The sequence below is a fragment of the Artemia franciscana genome, chromosome 17 (genome assembly GCF_032884065.1).
Source record: "Artemia franciscana chromosome 17, ASM3288406v1, whole genome shotgun sequence".
Classification (NCBI taxonomy): Eukaryota; Metazoa; Arthropoda; class Branchiopoda; order Anostraca; family Artemiidae; genus Artemia; species Artemia franciscana.
The window spans coordinates 14,831,363-14,855,398 of NC_088879.1; the positions used below are offsets into that span (position 1 = coordinate 14,831,363).

General features: G+C 33.6%; 1 protein-coding gene across 1 annotated transcript in view; it reads right to left on the reverse strand.

The window, feature by feature from the left end:
• The window catches only part of LOC136037490 (inactive phospholipase C-like protein 1), a 169,147-nt gene that overhangs the window by 52,852 nt on the left and 92,259 nt on the right, over positions 1-24,036 (reverse strand). The window contains exons 8-10 of the mRNA XM_065720206.1: positions 18,725-18,903; positions 10,416-10,524; positions 5,988-6,164 (exon numbers count right to left, since the gene is read on the reverse strand). Of these exons, the coding sequence (XP_065576278.1) occupies positions 5,988-6,164; positions 10,416-10,524; positions 18,725-18,903 (465 nt within the window). The remainder of the gene's footprint in view (positions 1-5,987; positions 6,165-10,415; positions 10,525-18,724; positions 18,904-24,036) is intronic.

Here is a 24,036-nt window from a genome sequence, read left to right on the forward strand (position 1 = left end):
AATCGATCCGAAAAATAAACCTTAAAGAAGACATAAAAATACCTTAAATGCGGAAATATTTGATACGTGTTTCATAGAGTTTCTGCTAAGATGGTTACAGAAAACAGATGTTCAGGAGTATAATCAAGATAAATTAATTTACTTTTGGATTGGTTTGCTTGTAGTTGGTTTACTCAACAACAAAAACACTAAACAAAAGATTTTAACAAACTATAAAATCATACAAAGCCCTGATTTTCAAGTATGAATAGACATATGAGGGAGCCGAGGGGCAAACAATATTTTCAGTTTAGTGGAGGTTTACAGTCCTTAGCTTGAAAATTTAAAAATAATTTTTTTCATGGGTAGTATTCACTTGATTTTCCCACGCCCCTTTCTCCCTGGTTCCACCAGGGTACAGGAAAGTTGTAGAGAGGCAAATAAGCCCTCATGTGAAGGTAAATACTAGCACTTTATCTAAAATAGTGTTGCTAAGCTGACTATTATGGACCTTTGATTTTTAGGCAATGCATTCATTCAAAATGTTGATTGGTCAGTCCAGTCGATTAAGAGCCTGCCAGCCAATCAATTGATTTTCAGTGAATACAGTTTCACATATCCAAATAAGTATTTTTTTTCCAGATTCTTTTTAATTCTTTTATTTTTTATTTTGTTTTTTTATTTAAAATCAACTAAGCCTCCTCCCAAGTTTATACGACCACCCCTTCCCAAAAACCTTATAAGCTCCGGGGGCATAACTTAGGACCCTTGCCTCCATGCTCTGGGGAGTGGTGTTAACTCTGGAGGCATTGTTATACGATCTTTAACTATTTTGACCAAAATATGTATCTCAAAATTTCAATCGGATGCAATTGGGGAAAATAAGTCGTGTAGGGGGAAGGGGATTGTTGCCCTCCTATCACTTTGACTCTTAAAAGGGACCCTAGAATTTTCAATTTTGAATCAAATAAGCTCCTTTCGAAGTTTCTACAGCTCCCTTGATACAAAGCGCATTGTTAAAAAAAAGAAGTTATAGACAGAGCCCACTTCGCTTTTAACTTACGCAGCGCTATTGCACTGCCTACGGTTGAAAAAAAAACTTGTTTTTTAATCATACACAGGATCCTTTTGAGGTTCAGGTGCCAGGATTTTCCCACTTCCCTTTCTTTTTCGATGGTCCTGATTATAAAAAACTTGCTGATAATTCTTGTCACCTTGGTATTTAGAAGGTAGAATAGAAAACACAAACAATGGGCTATAGTACTAAAATTTGTATTCATTTTTTTACGCCGAAAATTTCTTAAGAATCCATCATTTTTTTATTTGACAAACTCTAAATATACGTAATTTAAGCAAACTTATTGTATGTTTTATATTATAAAATAGAAAGACGATGCAAGGGTTATAAAAAATTAAGAAAGTCCATCCCCATTAAGGCCCAAGACAGGCCAAAATCGAACGAGAAGATTGTTCTATGAATTATGAAAGACACCAGAAGCACCCCTCAAATATTTGTCGCTAAAATTGCATTCTCGAAAATGAAAGAGTACATCGAGCGTCCGAAAGCATTATTCGAGAGTAACACAGGATTTCTGTTCCATTGCAACCAACACAACAAGTTTATTAAGTTTATTTTTATAATGTCTACATGATCAAGTATTGCATCAAAGAATTGATCAAGACATCAAGGCAAGATCAAGGCATTTCTATTGTTTTCCTAATATTTACTCTCTGGCATATTAAAATTGATAATTTAGGATTTAAAGTAAAGGGCTGGTCCTCTTAGATGAAGTTAATCCTTCTGTACTATGGATGAAACAGAACCATGTTTACATGAGAAATTTTTAAATAAGGGTCATAAACAAAATTAACTTAGAAACCAAATACGAGTGAAGGTAAACACTAAAACTCTAGAATTGAAATTTCATCGTCAACAAAGGGGATGTTGCCTCCTTTACCATCCAATTGGTGGATCGTATTTTACTAAAGAATTATACAATACAATATATGCCCTTCGATAATATATTCATAAAATAGAATTATTTTTATATTTTCAACGAAAATATTGAAAATAGGTTGTTTTCATCAAAGGGCCATGTCGGCAATTTTACTAATAATCTCCCTTTTTGTATGATTCATGTCATTTTTAAGTTTTAAATTTGCTCTATGTAGGTACTACCCTTATGAAAAGGCCGGTCGACGTGTACCAGTAATGAAAAATCAGTTCCTCTTTGACAAATTTTCAATGTCTGAAGTTCTCAAAATATCTGCTCCTCCTCCATTCCCTCCTTAGATTTCGAAAAATACCTTTTCTATGTTACTGAAAAATGGCTTTTTGGCATTTTTATTGATAATGAGAAAAAAACATAAAATTCCCCTAGATTTTGGAGATACCTTACCCCCTACCCATGGATTGGTCTCATGGATTGAGGCAGGACAGTAGTTCTACCCAATTTCGGTGTCTTCGGTGTCTTGCCGCTTTGTATGAATGGGGTGGTCAGAGAAACTTTGGAGGAGGCTAATACGACTGAGAATTGAAAGTTCTAGTCCATTTTGTAAGCTTTGAGTGATTGGAGGGCAACCAGCCCCCCTCTCGTTTTATTTTTCCACCAAGCCCTTATAACCCACAGGACATTCCATCAAATTTTGAGTTAGCCATTTTTTCAGATTAGTTGAGTAACCCGATAAATATTCCTTCGAAGATGACATGACCCCACAGTTTCTTGGCAGAGGGTTTAAATTATATGCCACTAAGTTATCAAAATTGTATATCTTCCACATATCACGATTGACTGAGGGTATCAAATAGAACTGTCAGCGAATGAGTGGGATGTATAAATAAAACGAAATACTATATGTTTCAAGTATATATCTCAATTGTCTCGTGAGTAGAAATTAAGAACCTAACAGATCGGGTTGAAACTTTGTGGGAGTATCGGAAGGGGAAAGTGGTCAAGCAGATTTTAAGTTTGACCTGCAGAGGAGCTTCATCTGCAATATCACGGAAAGGGCTAGCGGGATGGGATTGAATCTTTCAGGTAATGTTGTGGAAAGGAAAGAAGAGAGTGGAGCATGGGGAACTCAAATTAAGTATTTGGGTAGGGGGAGGGTTTTTTGACTCCAATTTAGACAAAATAACGTTTTGCACCATAAGTTTCTATCTAATGTGAAATTTATATGCGATAAATTAGCGAGAAAAAACAAGAAGACACCGTGTGCTGCCAAACTGTCAAAATGGTGTATTTGAAATGTTCCAGTCTTTGGACATAAAGTTTGGACTTTCAGAAAATATTGAGAGGGGAAGTGGATTCAATTATTACTTCGGGGAAAGATTAAACCTAGATAAGAGAACACTATGTGCATCTAGGCTAGCAAAATACCATACCTCCAGTATCCTGGAACAGAAATGCAAAATTGGAATGTGAAAGTGAAACTTTTAGTGCCCTTTTTAAAAGTTGAAGTGACTGGAGGTTGACAAGCCCCTCTTCCATACCCATTTTCATACTTGCCTCCCCAATCCCAAAAACATCTGATCAAGATTTTTGAGATATCAAATATATGAGATATCAATAGTCAAAAGGCCCAATATACGTGCCTCTGGGGGTGACATCACCGTCACAGCGCCTTGAATAAGGGCAGTAAATTATAGAAGATTCCCACATTAAGCACGGCCATGTTGTCAAGTGGTGCATATGCAATATCTTGGGTGCGGTTTAAGGTAATAAATTAAAACTTTTGAGGAATTTTGATAGGAAAGGGCCAAGAAGACGCCAAATAAAGAATTCAGGGAGATGGAAGAGCTAAATCAAAATACAATATGGGGATAAAGGCTATCAAAAAACTAAATCTGCCAAATCCTAGGAATTTGATTAATGGCTTAGGATCCAATTGAAACTTCGAGGGAGTATTTGAATAGGGGGAGGGGTCAAATAGATTTTAAATTTATTTTTGGAGGATAAAAGGGAGCTTATCAAGGATAGCAAACTTTGGATAGAAAATGTGGCCATAGGAATCTTTTTGTGAAAATTTCGATTTCTTTTTCGTTCACCCTCTCTAAGATTCAAGGGCAAGAAGACAACTATATTAAAATTTTAGAAATAAATCTGTTTGTATTTCTTCTTGGAGTCCTATTTTTACTTTTATTATTTTTTCTATTTTTTTAACAACAAAAAGGAACACTTTATTAAATGGTCTCAAAATACATTTCTTTAAGCAAACAAGCAATTACATAAAATATACAAGGTAATATCCTTGACAAAGGTTGTAGCACGATCGGAGCGCATTTTCAACGCACTCATTTTAGTAGTATTCCCTCTTTCAATTCGCCTAAGATTCTATGGTAAAACTGGTATCGAAACTTGTTGAATATTTATGTACAAATTAAAAATAGTAGAGGAATATAGACGAATATTACCGAATATTGAAGATTAAAATTAACGAATATTGATAGGTCATTTTTTACTATATTGTATTTTATTTTGACTCTTTATTTCTTTCAAAAAGATGCTTTTTACCCTTTCATCAAAAAGACTTCTGATTATTTGTTTAAAAAAAGAAACATACATTCAAGAATCAATGCAGTTAGGTGTGTTTCTGGTTAAAGTTCCCTTAGTATTGAAACTTTAATTGAGGTTTCTTCACGGTTTGGAATCTAAACAGATCAACGTCAAAAAAAAAACGTCTCATTAAGAATCGATGGCACCACATTTTTCTTCAAGAATTTTGTTTCCTTTTTTATATGCCCCTTTAGGTCCGTCTCAGTCACGATTTAAGATCAACTTAATCTCCCGTTCCAATATCCCCTCAAGTTTTCAACTCGGTCCCTTAAATCATTATTTTTAACCTTAACAGTTCCTGAGGTATTATAGAAATCCCATTTTGACGACCTAGATGAACATAGTGTCTTTTGATTTAGTTCAACATCCCACTCAACATTCTCTTAAAGTCTCATTTTAATGACCTTAGTAATTTCTGAGGTGCACCTGGGTGCACCAAGTGTCTTGTGATTTTGTTCAACGGCCCTTGAAAGTTTCATTTCAATTCCAAAAGCCGTCTCCAAGATATTGTAGATACACCCTTTTGACAATCTGGGCGCATATAACGTCTTTTGACTTGGTTTCACCTCTCTTTCAACTTTAATTTTCTTTAAAGAAGTTTTAACTTAAAACCCTACGCTACCCCTGAGATATTGCAGATTTATTATTTTGCCAGACCTGGATATCTTTTGATTTACTTCAACATGCCCCTGAAAAGTCTCTGAAACTTTAAAATTAAAACAGTTAAATACTCCTGGTGCATTAGAGATACGTTTTTTTGACAACTTTGACGCATGCAGGGGCTTTTTATTTAGTTCAAAATCCCCTTAACATCCCCTTAGAGTTTCAACTTAATGCTTTAGATGTTCCTGAGATATTGCAAATACACTCTCATGACAACCTAGATGCGTATTGTGTCTTTTGATTTTGTTCAAAAGCCCTCTTAACACTTCCTGAAAGTTATACCTTACTTCCCTTAGGGGATTAGTTGAAAATCCCCTTAAAAATTCCCAGTAAGTTTCAACACATACAAGATGTCAATTAACCACTCTTGAATAAAATTACGTTCTATTTCAGTTATATATATGTTCATTTATATATAAGATGTAATCTATGGAAAACATGATTTTCCCCTTGATTATATCTGGCCTACTGAGGGATTGAACTTGAAAAAGTGGCCTTTAAAGACAAAGCTTTCCACTCATATAATTTACAAACTCGTAGCAATAGCAAGTAAAATCTCATAACGCAATAAATAAAGCTTCGGGAATATCTTTATTATGGGGAAAATCGTCAACTGGATTGGAAAAAAGATTTTTAAGAAGGGAGAGAACTTCAATAATGAAAAGTATCAGATAAATTTGAGTCAATTCTCAAAAGGCCTTAGCACTATTTTCGGAACTCTGCCAACTTTCAGCTAAGCCTAAAAGGAAAAGAAGATCGTTTATTGATTGTCCATAGCTAATAGCTTACCTGTTTGCATACAGTCGAAAGGGATTGTATTTTGGCCGATAAAGTCGTCTCCAATAAAGTCGTCATCTAGAACTATGAATCTTATAAGGGCAACTTCTGGCAAATTAATTTGAAATTCAAATGTCTCTTCAAAGATTGGATTATCTCCTTCGTTGGTAACAGTCCTTGTTTTGACCTCTAAATGTTAAATCTAATTTAAGATATTTTCAAAATGATACTGCTAAAGTCACAGAGTAATTTTATATAACAAGAAACATTGATTGCAACCAATCAGTTATAATTAAACGATGGAGACAGGCCAAAAGAGACGAGATAATAGCAAGGTCGAAAGGGTGTATTTGCATCCAATTTTCCTTGAAAACAAGTATTCAGAAAGCGTTCTCCTATTATTAAACACTTGGGTTTTAGTTTTAGATGCTAATTTCCTTCCTCTGAAGTTGGGGGATTATTTTGTCAGTAGCACTGTCATTACAACTAAAAGGTTATGGACGAAGTTGGTATCCAAGGCCAAATCCAAAAGTAAAAAAAAAAAAAATGGTGAATGTAAAGTTCAAAATTGGTGAATGTAAAAAAATCTGCTGAGAAACTAGGGTGGATGGGCAGAGTCTTCAAAACCTTATTGATCTAAAAAATCATGATAGCAATGGTTTTCCAACCATCACATTTCTTATAGAGAGTAAAGCTGATAGTCTTCACGAAAAGATCTACTATTGTTGAAAGATCTGTCATTTTACTATTTTGTCACCTTGCTGGACAGCCCACTCCTAAAGCATTCACATTCCAGATTTGTGGATTTCATTTTAGGTAAAGAACTTGTCATTCTCAGGGCAACAGCTGGTACTATTCTAGGCCTGTTACATATATTTTTAGTACTTATTACAAAAGTTTTTTTGAGAATCCTAGAGTTTAAGCCTTCTATTCAAGGAAAATATCTAAATCTCGAGGAATGTGTTTCATTGCCAGCACCTTGGAACCTTTGTTGATTAAGGTCAACACTCCGGTACTCCTTAATTTCTAAGTATCCCCATTTTCGTGTAAGAGTTTTTATAAACTGAATAATAATGAGCATTGAAAATGGAATAACAACAGTAGAATACAAAAGATATTGCGAAATTATTTATGCACAAAAATGGTAAAGTTTTTAAAATAAAAATTCAAGTCCGTTGATTTTTTTGTAGTAGTTTACGCTTCGATTAAAGTCGCGTTTCTACCTATTTTTAGGCTTCTTCTTTAGTGTTTGGGCAAAGCAAAAGCAAAATATCTCCAATAAGTCCCTTCTGATTTGATATTCTCTGGAACATCCGAGAGACAGATCTGTAATAGCTAAAGATCTTCTACGTTCCCATATGATTTTGAAAATCCTCATATACTGTATGAATCACGGCTCCTGTGATTGTACCGTGTAGAATCCGGTCTTTTCAAAAAATCCTGAGACCACATTTGTTATTTGTTTTAAACATGAATAAATTTAAATTTATTTAGAACCAAATCTTGCAAGGGGTTTCTCCAAAATAAAATATCTAATGTCAGTTCAAATATTCAAGAAAATAGATTACATATACATTGTTAATAATCCTAACACAAAGAATAATTTATATTTACTTCATCACATAATGAATTAAGGCAAAAGAAGATCGTGAATTTTAAATTAATCTTTAGTGTATTTATCACAGGATTCCTTGATATACACAATGCTCAAAATCATGGTACATTGGCAGGGACGTAATTTACTATATGGTAGGTGGAACTGCCCCCCAGTCGAAATTTAGATTCTCCAAAAATCTTTTCAAGACTAAGATAGGTCTACATAATTCAAGCATCTACAGAACCCGCTCAGTTTCCGTATGTATACATTTACTTTTATCGTACTATATAACTCATTTTTCATTTTCACGGTAATTTTCACTAGACTTGGGAAAACTCCAATTTTGCCCCCCCCCCCAGCCCAGGATTTGACGAAATTACGCAACTGAACATTACCCTATATATTCGGGAATTGTACAGTTTAAATTCCATGAGTGAGCAAATTTTATAATATCCTTTTTTTCCCTATAAGCTTTACATTTCCCTTATATGACATATGGTGCACTATATTCCTAGGGAGAAGCTTGGTCGGTTCTTTCTCTCTTTCTGTTTTAATTTAAGGGAGAATTATAGCAGGGATTCAAACCGACTTTGAAAGATGTAGAGTCTGTGATTAAGAAAGAATGTTTTCTTAAGTAAGCATATCAAAACAGTTCTCTATAGATAAATGATTTCATCGTCAAAGAAGCTCAGCAAACTCATAAAAAATAGAGAAAATTGAACGCCCTCTTGCGAGCTCAAAGTCTTTACCTGACAATTGCCTGATCAGTTTGAAAATCTTCTTTGTTTGATTATTGTTAAATTTTTCGCTGTTTCTGTAAACGGCTAATGCTCATCAATTTGTTTCTTACAAACATGAAAGCCTCTGTTTTCGCAAAAACATTACTCGATGTCACTACTATCTTTTTATTAATGTTAATTTTTGAAATTGTGGAGTCTAAAAACACTCAGTCCTGAGTTTTAACGAGCTACTGCAGAATTCATCGAAGGACTTTATCAAGTATTCAAATTTTTAAAGCCGAGAAAAATAGCTTTAGCGCTGATTATCCTCACAGTCTCGACTTTAAATTTGTCAATTTTAAAAATTGAGGATAAAAATATTAAAAGTGACATAACTTCAATCCTAAAAGAAGCAATGAAAAACCGCACCTGTACTAGGGGGAAGGTGGGTATACTACTTTAAAATGGGTAATAGAAGAGAACTTCCCATGACCTAATTCAGGCTGCAGATCCAGATTTCATTCACTTAACAGCTTATCAAGACAACACAAAGTCTGTAAACTAGAGTTTGCCCCTATTTTCATAAAATTCTTCTTAGAAGCAGGAAACGAACAGAGTTGTCTCTTCTAGATGAAATTATAACAGAAACGAAAAAAACAAAATTGCTGAGTGCCTGGCAAGGCTTCGGTACCCTGAAGTAATCACATTAACAGAATTACAAAGAATAAAAATATGTCACTTTCCGGTCTAAAGCTTTTGCCATTACACTGTTTTTTGAGGTTCGATGAATGTAGTGTTGTATAATAGTTTTATTAAGCACAAATGATCTCATTTGTATGTTTGATCCTCTTTATGATCGGTTGTATGTTCTGTTTATCATCGTATTAAGGTCATGACCATAAATAAAAAAGAAGGCGGTCACTTCCTCACTTCTAAAACCATAATATGTAATAGCTGAAGTCGGGTTGTCAGATTTTTATATTATGACCTAATTATCTTATTAGTTATTGATTAGTGACATCCATTGATTTTTTTTATCTGTTTACACATTTATTGACATTCGATTAAAGCCTATTAACTAATTCAAAAAATGTTTGCTGCACACCAACAAAAAAGTTTCATTAACCAAATACAACCCAAATCAATGGGAAATTATCTTATTAGCTATCAGTTGACGTGGGTTTATTCATCCATGTAACATTGTTGCATTGCCATGTGTTTAGCAAGAAAAGCATTACTTATTCCAGAGCTTCCTCCCCAGGTCCCACACTAATCAAGCTCTGTAAACGGTGGGTCGCATGTCTCTATTGCGGAATCGTCCGCTTCTGAACTACATACATGGATTTATATGAATATTATAATGATAAATATTAATTGGAATTTATTATCTTTTATTGTAATATCAATTTAAAATACGTATTTTTGGTAGATAAGCATCCAAATTTTTCTGATTGACTGCAACCCCAAATTGAGAAACAATACTTTTATTATGCATTTAATATTAACATCTCTTTAAATATTAAAATGAATATGTTGCTTGAATATGTTGCAAAGTGTTAATGGAAAAAGTACAGTTTCTTTTTCATTTTCAATTAAGCTAATGTGTATTCGGGTAAGGTATATAAACAATAATGAATGCTCTTCATTGAAACCACATTTGAATCTGAAGCTAGAACAGGAACTAATCAGGCTGAACCTGATGATCAGAGTAATTTAATCTTATTTTAAGCTTAGTAACGTTTTAATTGTTGCTCACATTTTAATTTTCTTTTCTTTGCTTTATTAACTTCAGACATGCATGCTATCTAGAAGTCTTAAAGCACCCTTCTGATAGATATATGAAGAATAAAACAGCACAAAATTAATGAAATATAAGAAACAGTTTAGATTACATCCATGAGGATCTACATAACATTTTAATGTTATATTATTAATGTTAAATATATTTGACAATTATTTGATATATAATAAAATTATTAGTAAATTATTACTAAATTTATTATTATTAAATTATTATTAAAATATATAATAAAATTATAAATTAAAATTAAATTATTAATAAAAAATTATTTAATGTTAAATATAACAATATCATATAGCATGTTCTTTCTAATATAACATTACCTTGACAGTCAGCAGGGATTCCGAATATTTGCACAAGAACATAGGGATCAACTACGCTAGCTTTTGGTGAAGCTCCCCTTGGTCGTGGTAGATGCTGGCCACTTATTATCTAAAATACATTAATGTGTAGGGTATGGAATCATAAATAGTGATATACATCAAATTCAATATTTTTATGCATAGCTGTGGAACAGGAGATTGATAGTCAAGGCAAAGGGAAGATTTACAGCTGCAACATATTAAATCAATGGTTTCTCCATCAAATTTGTTATTTAAATATACGAGGCAGACCAATCAAGATCTAAAATTGGAATCTGGGACATAAATGAATATGGGAAACGGGAGACTAGACAAATAGTTCAAATTGGGGTACTATACACTAACACTAAACCCTTATTAAAAACAGGGTTTACCAGTGCTCATATATTTGGAATATCCGTACCATATTTTAAGATGTTACTAAAATCAAGGTCGTTTCCCTTTTCCTAAGTCAGTTCGGTTGGCTTCACTTTTTGTTTTTTTTTTTGTGGATTTTGTACATTTTGAAGACTTGCGCTTCCTCTTGGTGACCAATTATAGCTACACAAGGTACAACTCGCTGATACCATTAAATTGGAAATATGGTACTCATAACAAGGCTTTTCATCGTGTAGATTAAAATAAAATAGGGATGACAACACTGTATATAGGGGTAACTTGTTTCCTAGGGTAACAATTAGAAAAAGTTTCTGAATCCTGTTATACGAGCAGTCTTTATAAATCTAAGAAATAACAACTGTAAAATTTCAACCAACCTGATTTTTGGTTAATGAAGAGAGTCCGGGGTTCAAACGTATAAAATGTATATATTTTACATTCCCCCATGGACCCGTAATTGTTGGCCCTATTACTGCCGTGGAACAGGAAGTTCATGTGTATAATTTCCATTTATCAAGATTGAACCATTTTTTGAACTTCGATGCAGAGACAGTATTCAGTTGAAGTTGTGATATATTTTGAAGTGCTTGATTTCGGTCTTATTATTCTGCTATTTTTTATTACTCCGTCTTCTTATTTTTGTATGAAGGGGTTTTCAAATAAATAGAAAAAGAAGCATATTCTTTGCTTCAAAGACAGGCACAACAGCCAATTCAATTTATATTAAATTTTACTTCCCAAGAGGGTATAGCCAAGGCTTATTCTTTAGATAAAGTACAACCGTCTTGACCAAGATGGCTGGAGTAACAAACATTACGATGGGTCTGTTTATTGCCATGTTATTGTGAAAAAACAAATATTTCCCAGATAGTGTTTTGCCCAACAAGAGAAGGAGTAAGAAAACGAGAAAATAGAAATGGTTTACAGCTAGTGAAAATCAAAAGAGATAGGCATAGTTCAGCCGAGACCTCATCCAGCCATCTTCAATTCAAAAAGAACAATCGAAACAAGGTACAAGTCAGTCTAATTTTTTTTCTACCTCTATTATATTGAAAAGGTAAAAGCAGATAAACTAACCCCATAATATAAATCTGAAATTATTTTTATAGAGAATGATGAGAAAACTTTGCCAATTTACCCTATACATCCAAAGCCGAGCGATTATTCATAGACAAGTTATCCAAAAATGAATCTTAGACTGACAAAGCTATGCAATTACGCCATCTGGTTCAGCCACGACTTTAAAGGTTTATGACAACCCGTGTCACTTCGTTATGCTTGATAATACCTCTATTAATACGCCCATTGAAGATTCCACGCCATGAATAGGTTGCTCTGTCATTATTTTAATGAAAAAATGAAGGTAAGTTTAATGCAAACAAGATTATCATAAATAAATGTACTGTTGCTACCCCTTCAACCTACCCGTGGAAAGCATGCGAGTCATTTTAACTTTATCGAAAAGGAAATGGATATCTTAAAAAGGTTTCATTTCTCTTAAGATTCGCAAAATACATTTAAGTTAAGTAAAATAGATTTATTTACAATGTATAATTGATTATTTGGACATATGAACCAGTGAATTAATTCTCTTATTTAATTTCTATACATTTCAAAGAAGTGGATTTAAAAAGAAGACAACATTATTTAATATTAGTTACGCTTGTAAGACAAATTAAACCGGAGTGATTTTTACAAATATACTGATATTGGAAAAGATCTGTCCTGAAACTTTAAGTACTATTTGATTTTTGAATATCAAACAGTTCGTGGTAAAGAAATGTAGTAAGGAGCGACCCAGCTCAATAGTAAATGAAACTCTAAAAAACGCAACTTCGATGCTAAAAGATATATCAAAAGAATCGAATTTTTATGCTGATTTTAAGTATATGAGTTTCATCAAATTTAGTCTTTGTCATCAAAAGTTACGAACCTGAGAAAATTTGCCTTATTTTGGAAAATAGGGGGAACCACCCCCTAAAAGTCATAGGATCTTAACGAAAATCACACCACCGTATTCAGCGTATCAGAAAACCCTATGGAAAAATTTCAAGGTCCGATCTAAAAAAATGTGGAATTTCGTATTTTTTGCCAGAAGACAGATCACGGGTGCTTGTTTATTTGTTTGTTTGTTTGTTTTGGTTTTGGTTTTTTTCCCAGGGGTCATCGTATAAACCAAGTGGTCCTAGAGTTTTGCAAGAGGGCTGATTTTAACGTGAATGAAAAGTTATAGTGCCCTTTTCAAGTGACAAAAAATTGGAGGGCACCTAGGCCCCCTCCCACACTCATTTTTTCCCCAAAGTCAACGGATCAAAATTTTGAGATAGCCATTTTGCTTCGCATAGTCAAGAACCATAATAACTATGTCTTTCGGGATGACTTACTCCCCCACAGTCCCTGGGGGAGGGGCTGCAAGTTTCAAACTTTGACCAATGTTTACGTACAGTAATGGTTATTGGGAAGTGTACCGACGTTTTCAGGGTTTTTTTTTGGTTTGGGTGTGGGGTTGAGGGGAGGAGGCTATGTGGGAGGATCTTTCCTTGAAGGAATGTTTCATGGGGGAAGAGAAATTCAATGAAAAGGGCGCAAAATTTTCTAGCATTACTATTAAAAAAAACAATGAAAATATAAACATGAAAAGTTTTTTCAATTGAAAGTAAGGAGGAGGCTATGTGGGAGGATCTTTCCTTGAAGGAATGTTTCATGGGGGAAGAGAAATTCAATGAAAAGGGCGCAGAATTTTCTAGCATTACTATTAAAAAAAACAATGAAAATATAAACATGAAAAGTTTTTTCAATTGAAAGTAAGGAGTAGCATTAAAACTTAAATCGAACAGAGATTATTACGCATATGAGGGGTTCTAAAAATACTTTTGCTTAAATAGCGAGGTATTTAGGAGGATATAGATACTTCGCTCTTTATGCTAAAGTATTTTTAGTAATTTCAACTATTTATTCTACGGCCTTTCTGATTCAGGGGTCATTCTTAAAGAATTGGGACAAAACTAAAGATTCAGTTTGAAGAGCGAAGTATTAACAAGGGGACCAACCCCCTCATATATATAATCAAAAATATAAGAATACAAAAGTTTGTTACGTAAGTCAATTTTTAAGTTACGTGTATTTTTTTACTAATAAAAGCGTTCGTTAAAAATTAAAAGTTTGAGTTGTCTTTTTAAGTAACCGAAAAACTGGAGGGCAACTAGGCCTCCTTCCCCACCCCTTATTTCTCAAAATCGTCTGATCAAAACTAAGAGAAAGCCATTTAGCCAAAAAAAGAATTAATATGCAAATTTCATTTTAATAATTTATGTACGAAGAGCCAAAATCAAACATGCATTAATTCAAAAACGTTCAGAAATTAAATTAAAAAAAAATAGTTTTTATACTGAAAGTAAGGAGCGACATTAAAACTTAAAACGAACAGAAATTACTCCGTATATGAAATGGGTTGTCCCCTCCGCAATCCCTCGCTCTTTACGCTGAAGTTTGACTCTTTGTCACAATTCTACTTTTTAAAACAATTAAAAACTTAAGCGTAAAGAGCGAGGGATTGCGAAGGGGACAACCCATTTCATACACGGAGTAATTTTTGTTCGTTTTAAGTTTTAATGTCGCTCCTTACTTTCAGTTAAAAAAGCTAGTTTTTTTATTTAATTAAAATGAGAAACAAGCTCTTCAAGATATATTGCATATTCAGCAAACTTAAGTTGACACTTCAGCTTCAGGTGGGATCAGAAAATAAAATCAACTTTAGTTCTAATGATTTATTTAATGATTTTGGATAATTTTATTTTTTAAGATTAATCCTTCTGTTTCGTGGCGGAGTCAAAGTGTATATCACATTGATTGTGCTTGCACTTGAGATGAGGTGCACGCTTCTCCACCCTACTCAGCGCCGACAGTTACGACAAATAAACTTCATCTTTTTTGCTTTACTTTCTCTAAGCTCTCAATTAGTCTGAGGCTAATTATCCATCAAGAACAAATTTGTTATCACCGGGATCTTTCCCCTTCTGATAAGGTTAATTTCTCTTTCCATTTCTCCACGATCCTTGTCGCCAAGGAGTCAACTTAATAGTAATTGTTCACTTCGCTTGGTTCTTTAAAGATTTAGTATCTTGAATAAAAAAAATAATAATGATGATAATGTCTTTCAACTTCAATAATAAACGCAGTCTCTATTTATTTCCCTATTTCCAATTAAGAAATCTTTCCTATTGCTTTGCTCTCTAATAGAGAAAATAATGTCCTATTACGCTTCTTTAGTCATTATGGTGAGTTAAATGCCCATATGATCACGTTTTCTGCTTTTATTCCGCCTTATGTACAAAAGCTAAAACAATAATTTTAGGACGGAGGAACATAAGATAAATTTTTGGAATACGATTAGAAGGTAATAAATCTACTTCAAATTCAAATTTCTGTGTCTGTTAGTAGGCACCAGAACTAGGAATCCCCAGGTAAACAAAACAACCTTCTGCCGTTATAAGCCAAACTTAAGCAAACTTATTTTCACGATGACTTCTAAATGGAATTCTGATAAATAGAGATGTAAATAGGGTTTTATTATGTCTTATGAACAAAAGTTAAAAAGATAATCCTAAGACGGAGGGAATTAAGACAGATTTTTTAGATACGATTAGAAGATATAATAAATGTTCTTCATATTCAAATTTCTGTGTCTGACAGTAGGCACTAGAAATAGGAATCCCCAGGCACACAAAACAACATTCTCCCATTATAAGCCAAATTTAGGCAGACCGAAATTCGGGAAGAATTAATGAAGCCAAATTATAATTTTCACGCTGACTTCTAAAGGGAATTTTGATCAATAGAGATGTAAATATGGTGTTAAATTTTCTTTTATTTGAGTTGGTATTGACAAGTCTATACTTTTTATTTTGATCATCTCCGTTATTGGAATCCTGAAAATTAACTGAAAATAAATGAAGATTCACTATACTAGTTTTAATTGCAAGTTCCTGCTTAATTTTCGAATTTTCGGCATTACTCTTTTTCTTCGAAGTTTCGTAAGAGATCACCCGCCAACTGAGAAAATCTAAGAAATTTCTTGTAAAACATATAACTTCTCCCATTGTTAAAACTTATTTGTAGTTGAAACTGAATCTTAGATTGTCTTTTTTCGATATATTTGATCGATTTACTTATTTTCACCCTCAAATGTAAGCACTCAATGCTTATCGTAATGCTGCAAACACAAAGAAATGTATAAAAGAGCATTTTCTCTGGAATTCGTCTAAGAACCATTTCCTCTCCAAGGACCATAAAAAAACTTGTTTAATGTTTGACAGCTATAACATTTTTGAGTTTTTGACACACTTTTTGAAGCCCTGGACTGCTCTCTGGAGTATTTAGGCTATGTTCTATCTTTTTGGGCAGAATAGCACAGCATTAACTGAGATGAAATTTAGAATCTGAGCATAAAAATATTACGGTTGGGAATATGCCAAAATGCTTTATATGACATATCAGTAAAAAATGAATTACATATCGATTCTACTAAAATTAGGCAAGTTTGATCGATTGGTTAAATCTGATTGTATGTGTCCCCTTCCGTTTTTGTATCATTTTTGTGTCCTGCACGTATTCCCACTGCGTTATAACCGAATTTCGACTGCGTTATTTTGTAGACCAGAAAGCGTAAAGTGCACGAATCATCCACAGCCATGAAGATTGTCACATATGTCCCACCATGTGAAGACCAAAAAGGCAGGAATGGAGCTCAAGGGAGGTATAGAAACATATTTTCCTAAATAGTTTTTTTGCTTCTCCTTGAAATTTCAGAAATTATCACTTAATGCCTTTCGTATTTCCACAGCCGATTGATCGGATGTTGTAAAATCAAGAATAAAATTTTTTTTAAGCAGAGATGATTTATTTGGAAACCTTTTTTCGGAACACCTCATCAATTTTATTCAAGAAAAATTCCTCTTGTAACACACCTTTTTATAAATTTGAAGGACTGACCGCTAAGACATTTAATCATTGGTAACAAAACAAAGCTAAAGTGTTACTCTTCAGCATTTCTTTCGACTAAACCGATCCAATTGGCTGTGGAAATGAAAATGGTGTTAAGTGACATATCAGTCAAAATAAGACTATTCTGCCTATATAAGTCTATAAGTCTAATCTATTCTAACATTGTATATTCTGCTAAAATCAGGTACGCCCAATCGAGTGGTTCAATCAAAATGCACATAGGCCTATCCCTTTTTTTGTGATGATATTTTTAATTTTATATACCACTCAAACGTGATAAAAACCAAATTTTGACCAGCTTTGCAGATCAAAAGCGTCAAGTGTGCCGCCCTTTGGCAGCCACAAACATTAGGCCCTCCATAAGATGACCAGAAAAGCGTGATTGGAGCTCGAGAGAAATCTAGAGGCATTTTTCCAAAACAATTTTTCTTCTCCTAAACACTTTGGAAAATTTCACTTAATACCTTTCGTGTTTCCACAGCCAAAATATTGCTAAAGTGCTTCACATTTCCCATAAAAAATAAATCCAATTTTGATTCATCTGTATGCATCTATCGTCAATCTTAACAACATTAAATAAAAAAACAAGTTTTTTAACTGAAACTAAGGAGCGAAATTCAAACTTGAAACGAACAGAAATTAATCCGTATATGAAAGGGGCTGTTCCATCCTCAACGCCCCGCTCTTTACGCTAGAGTTTTACTCTTTCTCTCAACTCTACTTTTTAAAACAGAAAAAAATACCTTTAGAGTAAAGAGCAGGGCATTGAGGAGGGAATAACCCCTTCCATTTACGACTTAATTTCTGTTCGTTTCAAGGTTTAATGTCGCTCCCTATTTTCAGTTAAAAAACTTGTTTTTTATTTAATTTCTGAACATTTTTGAATTAATACATGTTTTCTTTTGACTCTCCGCACATGAATAATTAAAACAAAATTTGCATATTTTTTGGGCTAAATAGCTTTCTCATAGTATTGATTGGAAGATTTTGAGAAAAAAGGAACGGGGGAGGAGGCCCAGTTGCCCTGCAATTTTTTGGTTACTTAAAAAGGCAACTAGAACTAGAACTAATTTTGCACGAGCGTTTTTATTAGTAAAAAATACACATAACTTACGAATTCTTACGTAACGAACTTCTATATTCGTATGTTTTTATTACGTATATGAGGGGGTGTGCCCCCTCCTCAATACCTCGCTTTTTACACAAAAACTTAAATTTTGTTCCCATTTCTTAAGAATGACCCCGTAATCACAAAGGCCATAGAATAAATAGTCAAAATTAATAAAAGCTACTTTAGCGCAAAGAGCGAGGTATTAAGAGAAGGTGAACCTTATATACGTAATAATTTCTGTTCGTTTTAAGCGTAATGCTGCTCCTTACTTTCAATTTAAATTTTTTTCATATTTATTATAATATTAAAAGTCATATTTAAAATCAGCATTAAAATGCGATTCTTTTGATGTAACTATTGGCATTAAAATTCCGTTTTTTAGAGTTTCAGTTACTATTGAGCGGGAACGCTCCTTACTACTGTTCGTTACCACGAACTGTTTGACAAGAGCTGCTGTGGACTGGAGGGTGTAGCAGCAATTGTGACTGTTGCAGAGTAAGAGAAAGACTTCTTTCATAGTTGATATGAGTTTCAAAGGAATATCCAAGTATATGGGTTTCCAAAATGACTTTCAAATCACCCAGCCAAATTTAACTCACACTCCCATTAAAAAAGAAACTTATTAATTTAAAGTAACTGAAATTTAAGTTTGCTAGATAATATCCTAAACAAGAGATTAAGGAATGATAAATTTAAGAAATTAGAGGTACCAATTAAAAAAATATATAGATTATTAAAAGACATAGTATCTTAAAAAAGAGATTAAACCTTAGCCTACCTTTAATCTGAGTACTTGAGGAGACACACCAGGTACAATATCCTTATTGACAGCCGGAAATATTGGTATATTGTCCCGCATTACCGAAGGCTTTAAGACGTATCCACAGCCACCATTTTGTCTAAACCTGCCGTCATAAAGGTCCATGTTTGTTCCCGGTGTTTGAAAATGAAGAGCCACTAAAACCAATTTTAAAACGGGAAATATAGAAAAATATAGTTTCTTTTTATTTCAGCAAACATAACGGAAATCAATCAGGTCCTAAGACGGGCTTCCATCGTCATGATAAAATTGTTTGAAACCATTTTTATTAACAAATCTTTTTCCAAGAATCAGCACAACACAAGTTTCTCAGCTCTACTTAAAATTTTTCAGTGAATTTTTCTCAAAGAAGAAAGACTGTTAGAAAAAATACAAATCATCTAACTCCAAGATTCAAAAAATTTAAAAAAAAGCATGAAGACTAAATTGGCCAATTTCTTTACTTAAGAAGTAATTTTGAACTGTTAGATGTATTCAACTTTCAAAACCTGCTTACATATACTTTCAAATATTATTTCTCATCTTTTTTGATAATTTACGATTCTATTGTTTAAGTTTATTTTATGGCGAGAATAGAAAAAGATAGACCTAAATTTACAATCCTTTTGTAACTTGGAAAATTTTTACGGGATAAATATAAAATTAATTGTAGAAACAAAATTTCTACACTGCACTGTGCCGTGGAAGGGAGTCAGGAACTGCAGAAATAAATATAGACCAATATATCTCGGTTTTATTTTAATATAGTAACTCACTTCTCAGTAGCATCCATGCCCTGTTTCTTCAAACAGTAGGAGTTTTTACTAGCATACGAAAAACTCGGATTTAAAGTATCAATAGCACTTTTTCCTATTGCTTTTAGGTACACATTTTTAGGATACAGTATGTGGAAAACGGAACATTGAGGCTTCATTTTGGTTTACTTGGTCTTCATTTGTTTTTTTTACTGTCAGAATATTTGCTTCCAACTACTCAATAAATTGCCTCTACTACTTATTTTCGCGTATGTGTTAGTCTCACGACAGTTGCTCAAACAAGGACCAATAAGTAATCTTAGCCAATCCCTCTGTAAAACATTTAATCGGCTCTCTGCAGTTTCCCAAGCACCGAATGTTATCGTTGCTGCTCCCTTTAGTATCCTTTTCTCTTAGTTTTATGACCTAGCTCCTGATTTACTGTAGATACTGTTTGATTAAGCAATATTATGACACTTCAAAGAGGATTTGGTTAGTCACAACTATTTTTAGCAAAATTGAAGAGATTTCCTCCTCAGTTTTAGAACTACAAATGATGCATAAAGACGAGCTTTTTCAACCAAGTAGCGCCTGCGTGTATTTGCTAACAGTCTGAAGCTTACCAATAAACTGGTATTATAGAGAAAATTAATGATCCTAAGCTTGAAGGGGGTCGCTATATAAAAAAGTTTAAGAAGCCCTGTTATAGATGACTCTTTGTACATTTTATTTTATTTTTGTATTCTGCTTCATTTTTATGCGCAGTGGGTAAAAAATGACATGAGGAATATAATCCACCGCCATTGTTCAGCTACGTATAATGAAGAATTGACAAAACCTCGGCAAAAGGTACTCCTTTGTAAGCTCTTGCCAAACCGCAAGTACGCAAAGGTGGACAAATTAAGCGGAGAATAGTAAATTGTCGAAAGAGACATCGAGCAAATTGAAAGTTTTCACCAATAGGACGAAGGCTAGAAAGAATAATCGCTCCAATTACCAATTGCCAATTCCAATGGAATTCTGCTGTTCGCTCCGTCTTTGCACCAGTGAAAGCTGCCATTTAGCTCGTGTCGCAACTCAGATAAAAGTAAGCAGTATTACTACAATTGCAATTGTTTTTCGACAGCTACAATACAAATTTTTAGCGCTAATGCTTACATGATGGCTCTAAGATGACTTTCCTCGTGGGCAATAACATCCAGATGGTTTGACTCACGGCTAATTCGTATCAGAATGTTTGCACCCGGAGCCATTGATGGGACTGGAATTTCTTGGAATAGAACTCATCCAATAAGCAGCTAAGCAGAGTTGCAACTTATTATGTTTTATATAAATTATTTTCATGTACTTTGTACAAAGGAACACACAAGAGGCTTAGGGAGAACATAGCGTCAATTGAGAAGGTAAGTTCTACCCAGACTTAGACTATGTAGATGATTTTGGGTATCTTAGAATAAAAAACGTTAGCGTTATGACGGTACTTTTGGATGTTATAAAAACTCAGGGTATTTAAAACAGGTTTGAAAGTTGAAGTTAAGGATACTTCTAAGCTGCTTAAGCTAGGACTTTAATAAGGATGAAGAGGTGATAATAGGTAAGAAGACAATCAATGAAGTAAACGCCTTCAAATGCCTTCTTCAAATGAATTAAATGCCTTCTTCCTAGGTAAACTTATTGGTAAGGAAGAGGCTGCAGCAAAGCTATAAAAAGTAGAAAAGCCAAAACACAGAGTGCTCTCTTATAGTTGATCATGATGGCTCTGAAAATTACATACTTCAAAAGTCTTAGGATGATGGTTTCCCCTGAAGTTTCAGAGGATACAGTCTGATATCTCTGATATCTCTGATGGCTCTGAAGTTTCAGAGACAGTCTGATATTAGCTCTACTGAAATCAACACTTTCAGAGGAGTTCCGAAACTTTCTGAAACTTTCTGAAACACTTTCTGAAACTTATAGTTTCAGAGGAGTTCCTGAAGAGAAGGATTTTCCAAGGATTCTAGGCACTCTTTAGGCTGATCGTATATGTTACATTGAAGTAAAAAAACGTGACTCTATCTCCTTTTCGAGGGCTATCACAAAAGAAAGGAAGTAGGCAAGGTCCATTTTAACAGATGAAGAATTATATATTGCCAAATTTCATGTTTTTATGCCATCCACACAAGGACAAGGGAAAAATATGTCATCCCCGATCGGCGTAGGAGGATCCCATGACAAAAATAAAAGGTAATTGAAACGTCATGTGTGAGAGTACAAAATAAAGCTTTGGGCAGATTGGTTTGGGAGAGAGGTGTGCGCGGTTGTCATGGCCTCAATTGACAGGCTGGTATAATGAGTTGTTAATAGTTTTAGCAAGGTAGCTTCGTTATTCATCATTAACAAGATCTGGCGAAAATGTGATAAATTAAATTTAAATGTAGCCAATTTTTAAACAGTAATTGTGAAGATCTTCTCAACAATGGGAGACAAGAAAAAGATAAACATGGAACAAATCATATGACAGTATGATATCAGCTCTACTGAAATCAACGCTTTTACATCTTTTTTCGTGATTTTATTTTGTGGTTATTTTCGTAAACAATGACCTATGTGATGAAAAATATCATGGAAAATATTTAGTGTAGGAAAATATCAATTCATGTACCATGTCACAATGTCTTTGTAACCTTTCAAGTTCAGTATTCATACTTTCAAAAAAAAAATTATTGAGAAATCGAACTGGCTCATTTTTTTTTCCAAAACGTTATGAATAAGTACGGTTCAAGATTTTGAGGAGAGGGGCAAATTTGAAGAAATTTTAGCCACATTTTGTTAACACAGCAAACTATTAGTCTAACAAGTGGTAATAAAAAAGAAACTATAGAAAAATTGTAAGACTTCAGGATAATGCTAGGCTCCAAGCTTTCATTGGGTACGTACCTGGGCGTGAAATTCACTAGTATAATGAATATCTGAAATTTTTAGCATACAAACGCTAATTCTAGTAAATGCTTCTTCTCCTCGAAAGGGTCTTTATCAAAAACATGTAATTTCTTTAATTGAAACTGAGAAAAGTTATTGTTTCCAGGGCTTTCTAAAAAAAAAAATTTTTGCTTTAAATCTATCAATTTCCTTGGGAGAATGTCGAAATGATTCATAAACATTTAAGCTGATAGTATTTGTTTATCCCTTAGATGGACAAATAAAATTCGTCTTGTAGATATAAAGTGATGGTAGAAGACAAGGAAAATCTATTGCCAGAAAACATTCAGCAATATAATATATAATATTTTGGAACGTGAATATATAATTTTAGTGTAATTATTATGGTAACTAAAATGTAGCACTTCAAAAGCATATACAAGTATTAATGGTCATTCGAGGATGTTCTCAAGTTATCTAGGGTATAAAAGTGCTAAAAATCGAGTATATTATATATTGTATTATAGTTATATAGAAATCTCTATAGCACTTCCAATCCAGACTTACATCATTGTGGAACTTAGGCCAAACTTATCACTAGCTATTTAAATTTAAATAAATAATTTGCAGCGTGACAGTTCTTGCCTCACCAAACCAACGCATAGTCATAATTGGTCATAATTGGGAAGATAGTGGAGGATTGGTCTAGAACTTGACATGTATTTTTATTCCCACTGATACCATCTTGCATCCTCAATTCCTTCCATTTATATTTCTCGTTTGGTTCCAGCACTCTGAAATAAAGCCTTAAATACATGCTTGTCGAGAAAGCCTCCTACATCAATTTTCAAATCGAATAATAAATTCACCTCTTTGAATAACAGCTCGATGTCCTTGGAAATAATAGGCATGGCCACTTTTCGGGTGCATTTCGAGGTTTTATATTTCTGAAGTTCAAGGTCTTACTGACTAGCATTGTGAATATCCTTCGCAAATTCTATCATAGTAACACCTTCAAATTTTAAGCAAGACAGGAGTTCCGTAAACGCGGTTGAAAATATTTATACATGATGGAAACAAAAAGGGGGTTTTGTCAAAAAGAAGTTGTCAGACATCAAAACATTCGTTCAAGTAAATATTTATTCAACTTTTAACACGACTACTAAATTGATTTTGAAAACAAGACTCTTTTGAAAGCAGCGTGAACGAAGTTCTTTGATGACTTCGAAAGAGTTTAAACCTAAAAATAAATTCAATAACAAGATCCTTGCATAGCTAAAAGTTAAGGACCACAAACAACAACATTGTTTCCGAACTGGAATATATAAACAGATTTTGTTTGAGCCTAGTTTGAATTCGCAAGTCTCACTCAGGTCAACAAAATCTTTGTACACACAAAATGTTTATGTAAGTGGCAAGCATGGTTTAAACATGGTAAAGCAGAATTCATAGAGATTAGGAAAAGATAGATCCCATATTCTGGAAATCTCGTTTTCAGATTTCACGGTTATCCAGGAGTCACCAAAAAAAAACAACTCTAGAATGAAAGAATGTACTTAAAACTAGCGATACTCTTACATCCTTTTTTCTATCCTTATTTCAGAGTTCCTTTCGTGTGTCTGGCCAACATGGTTATCT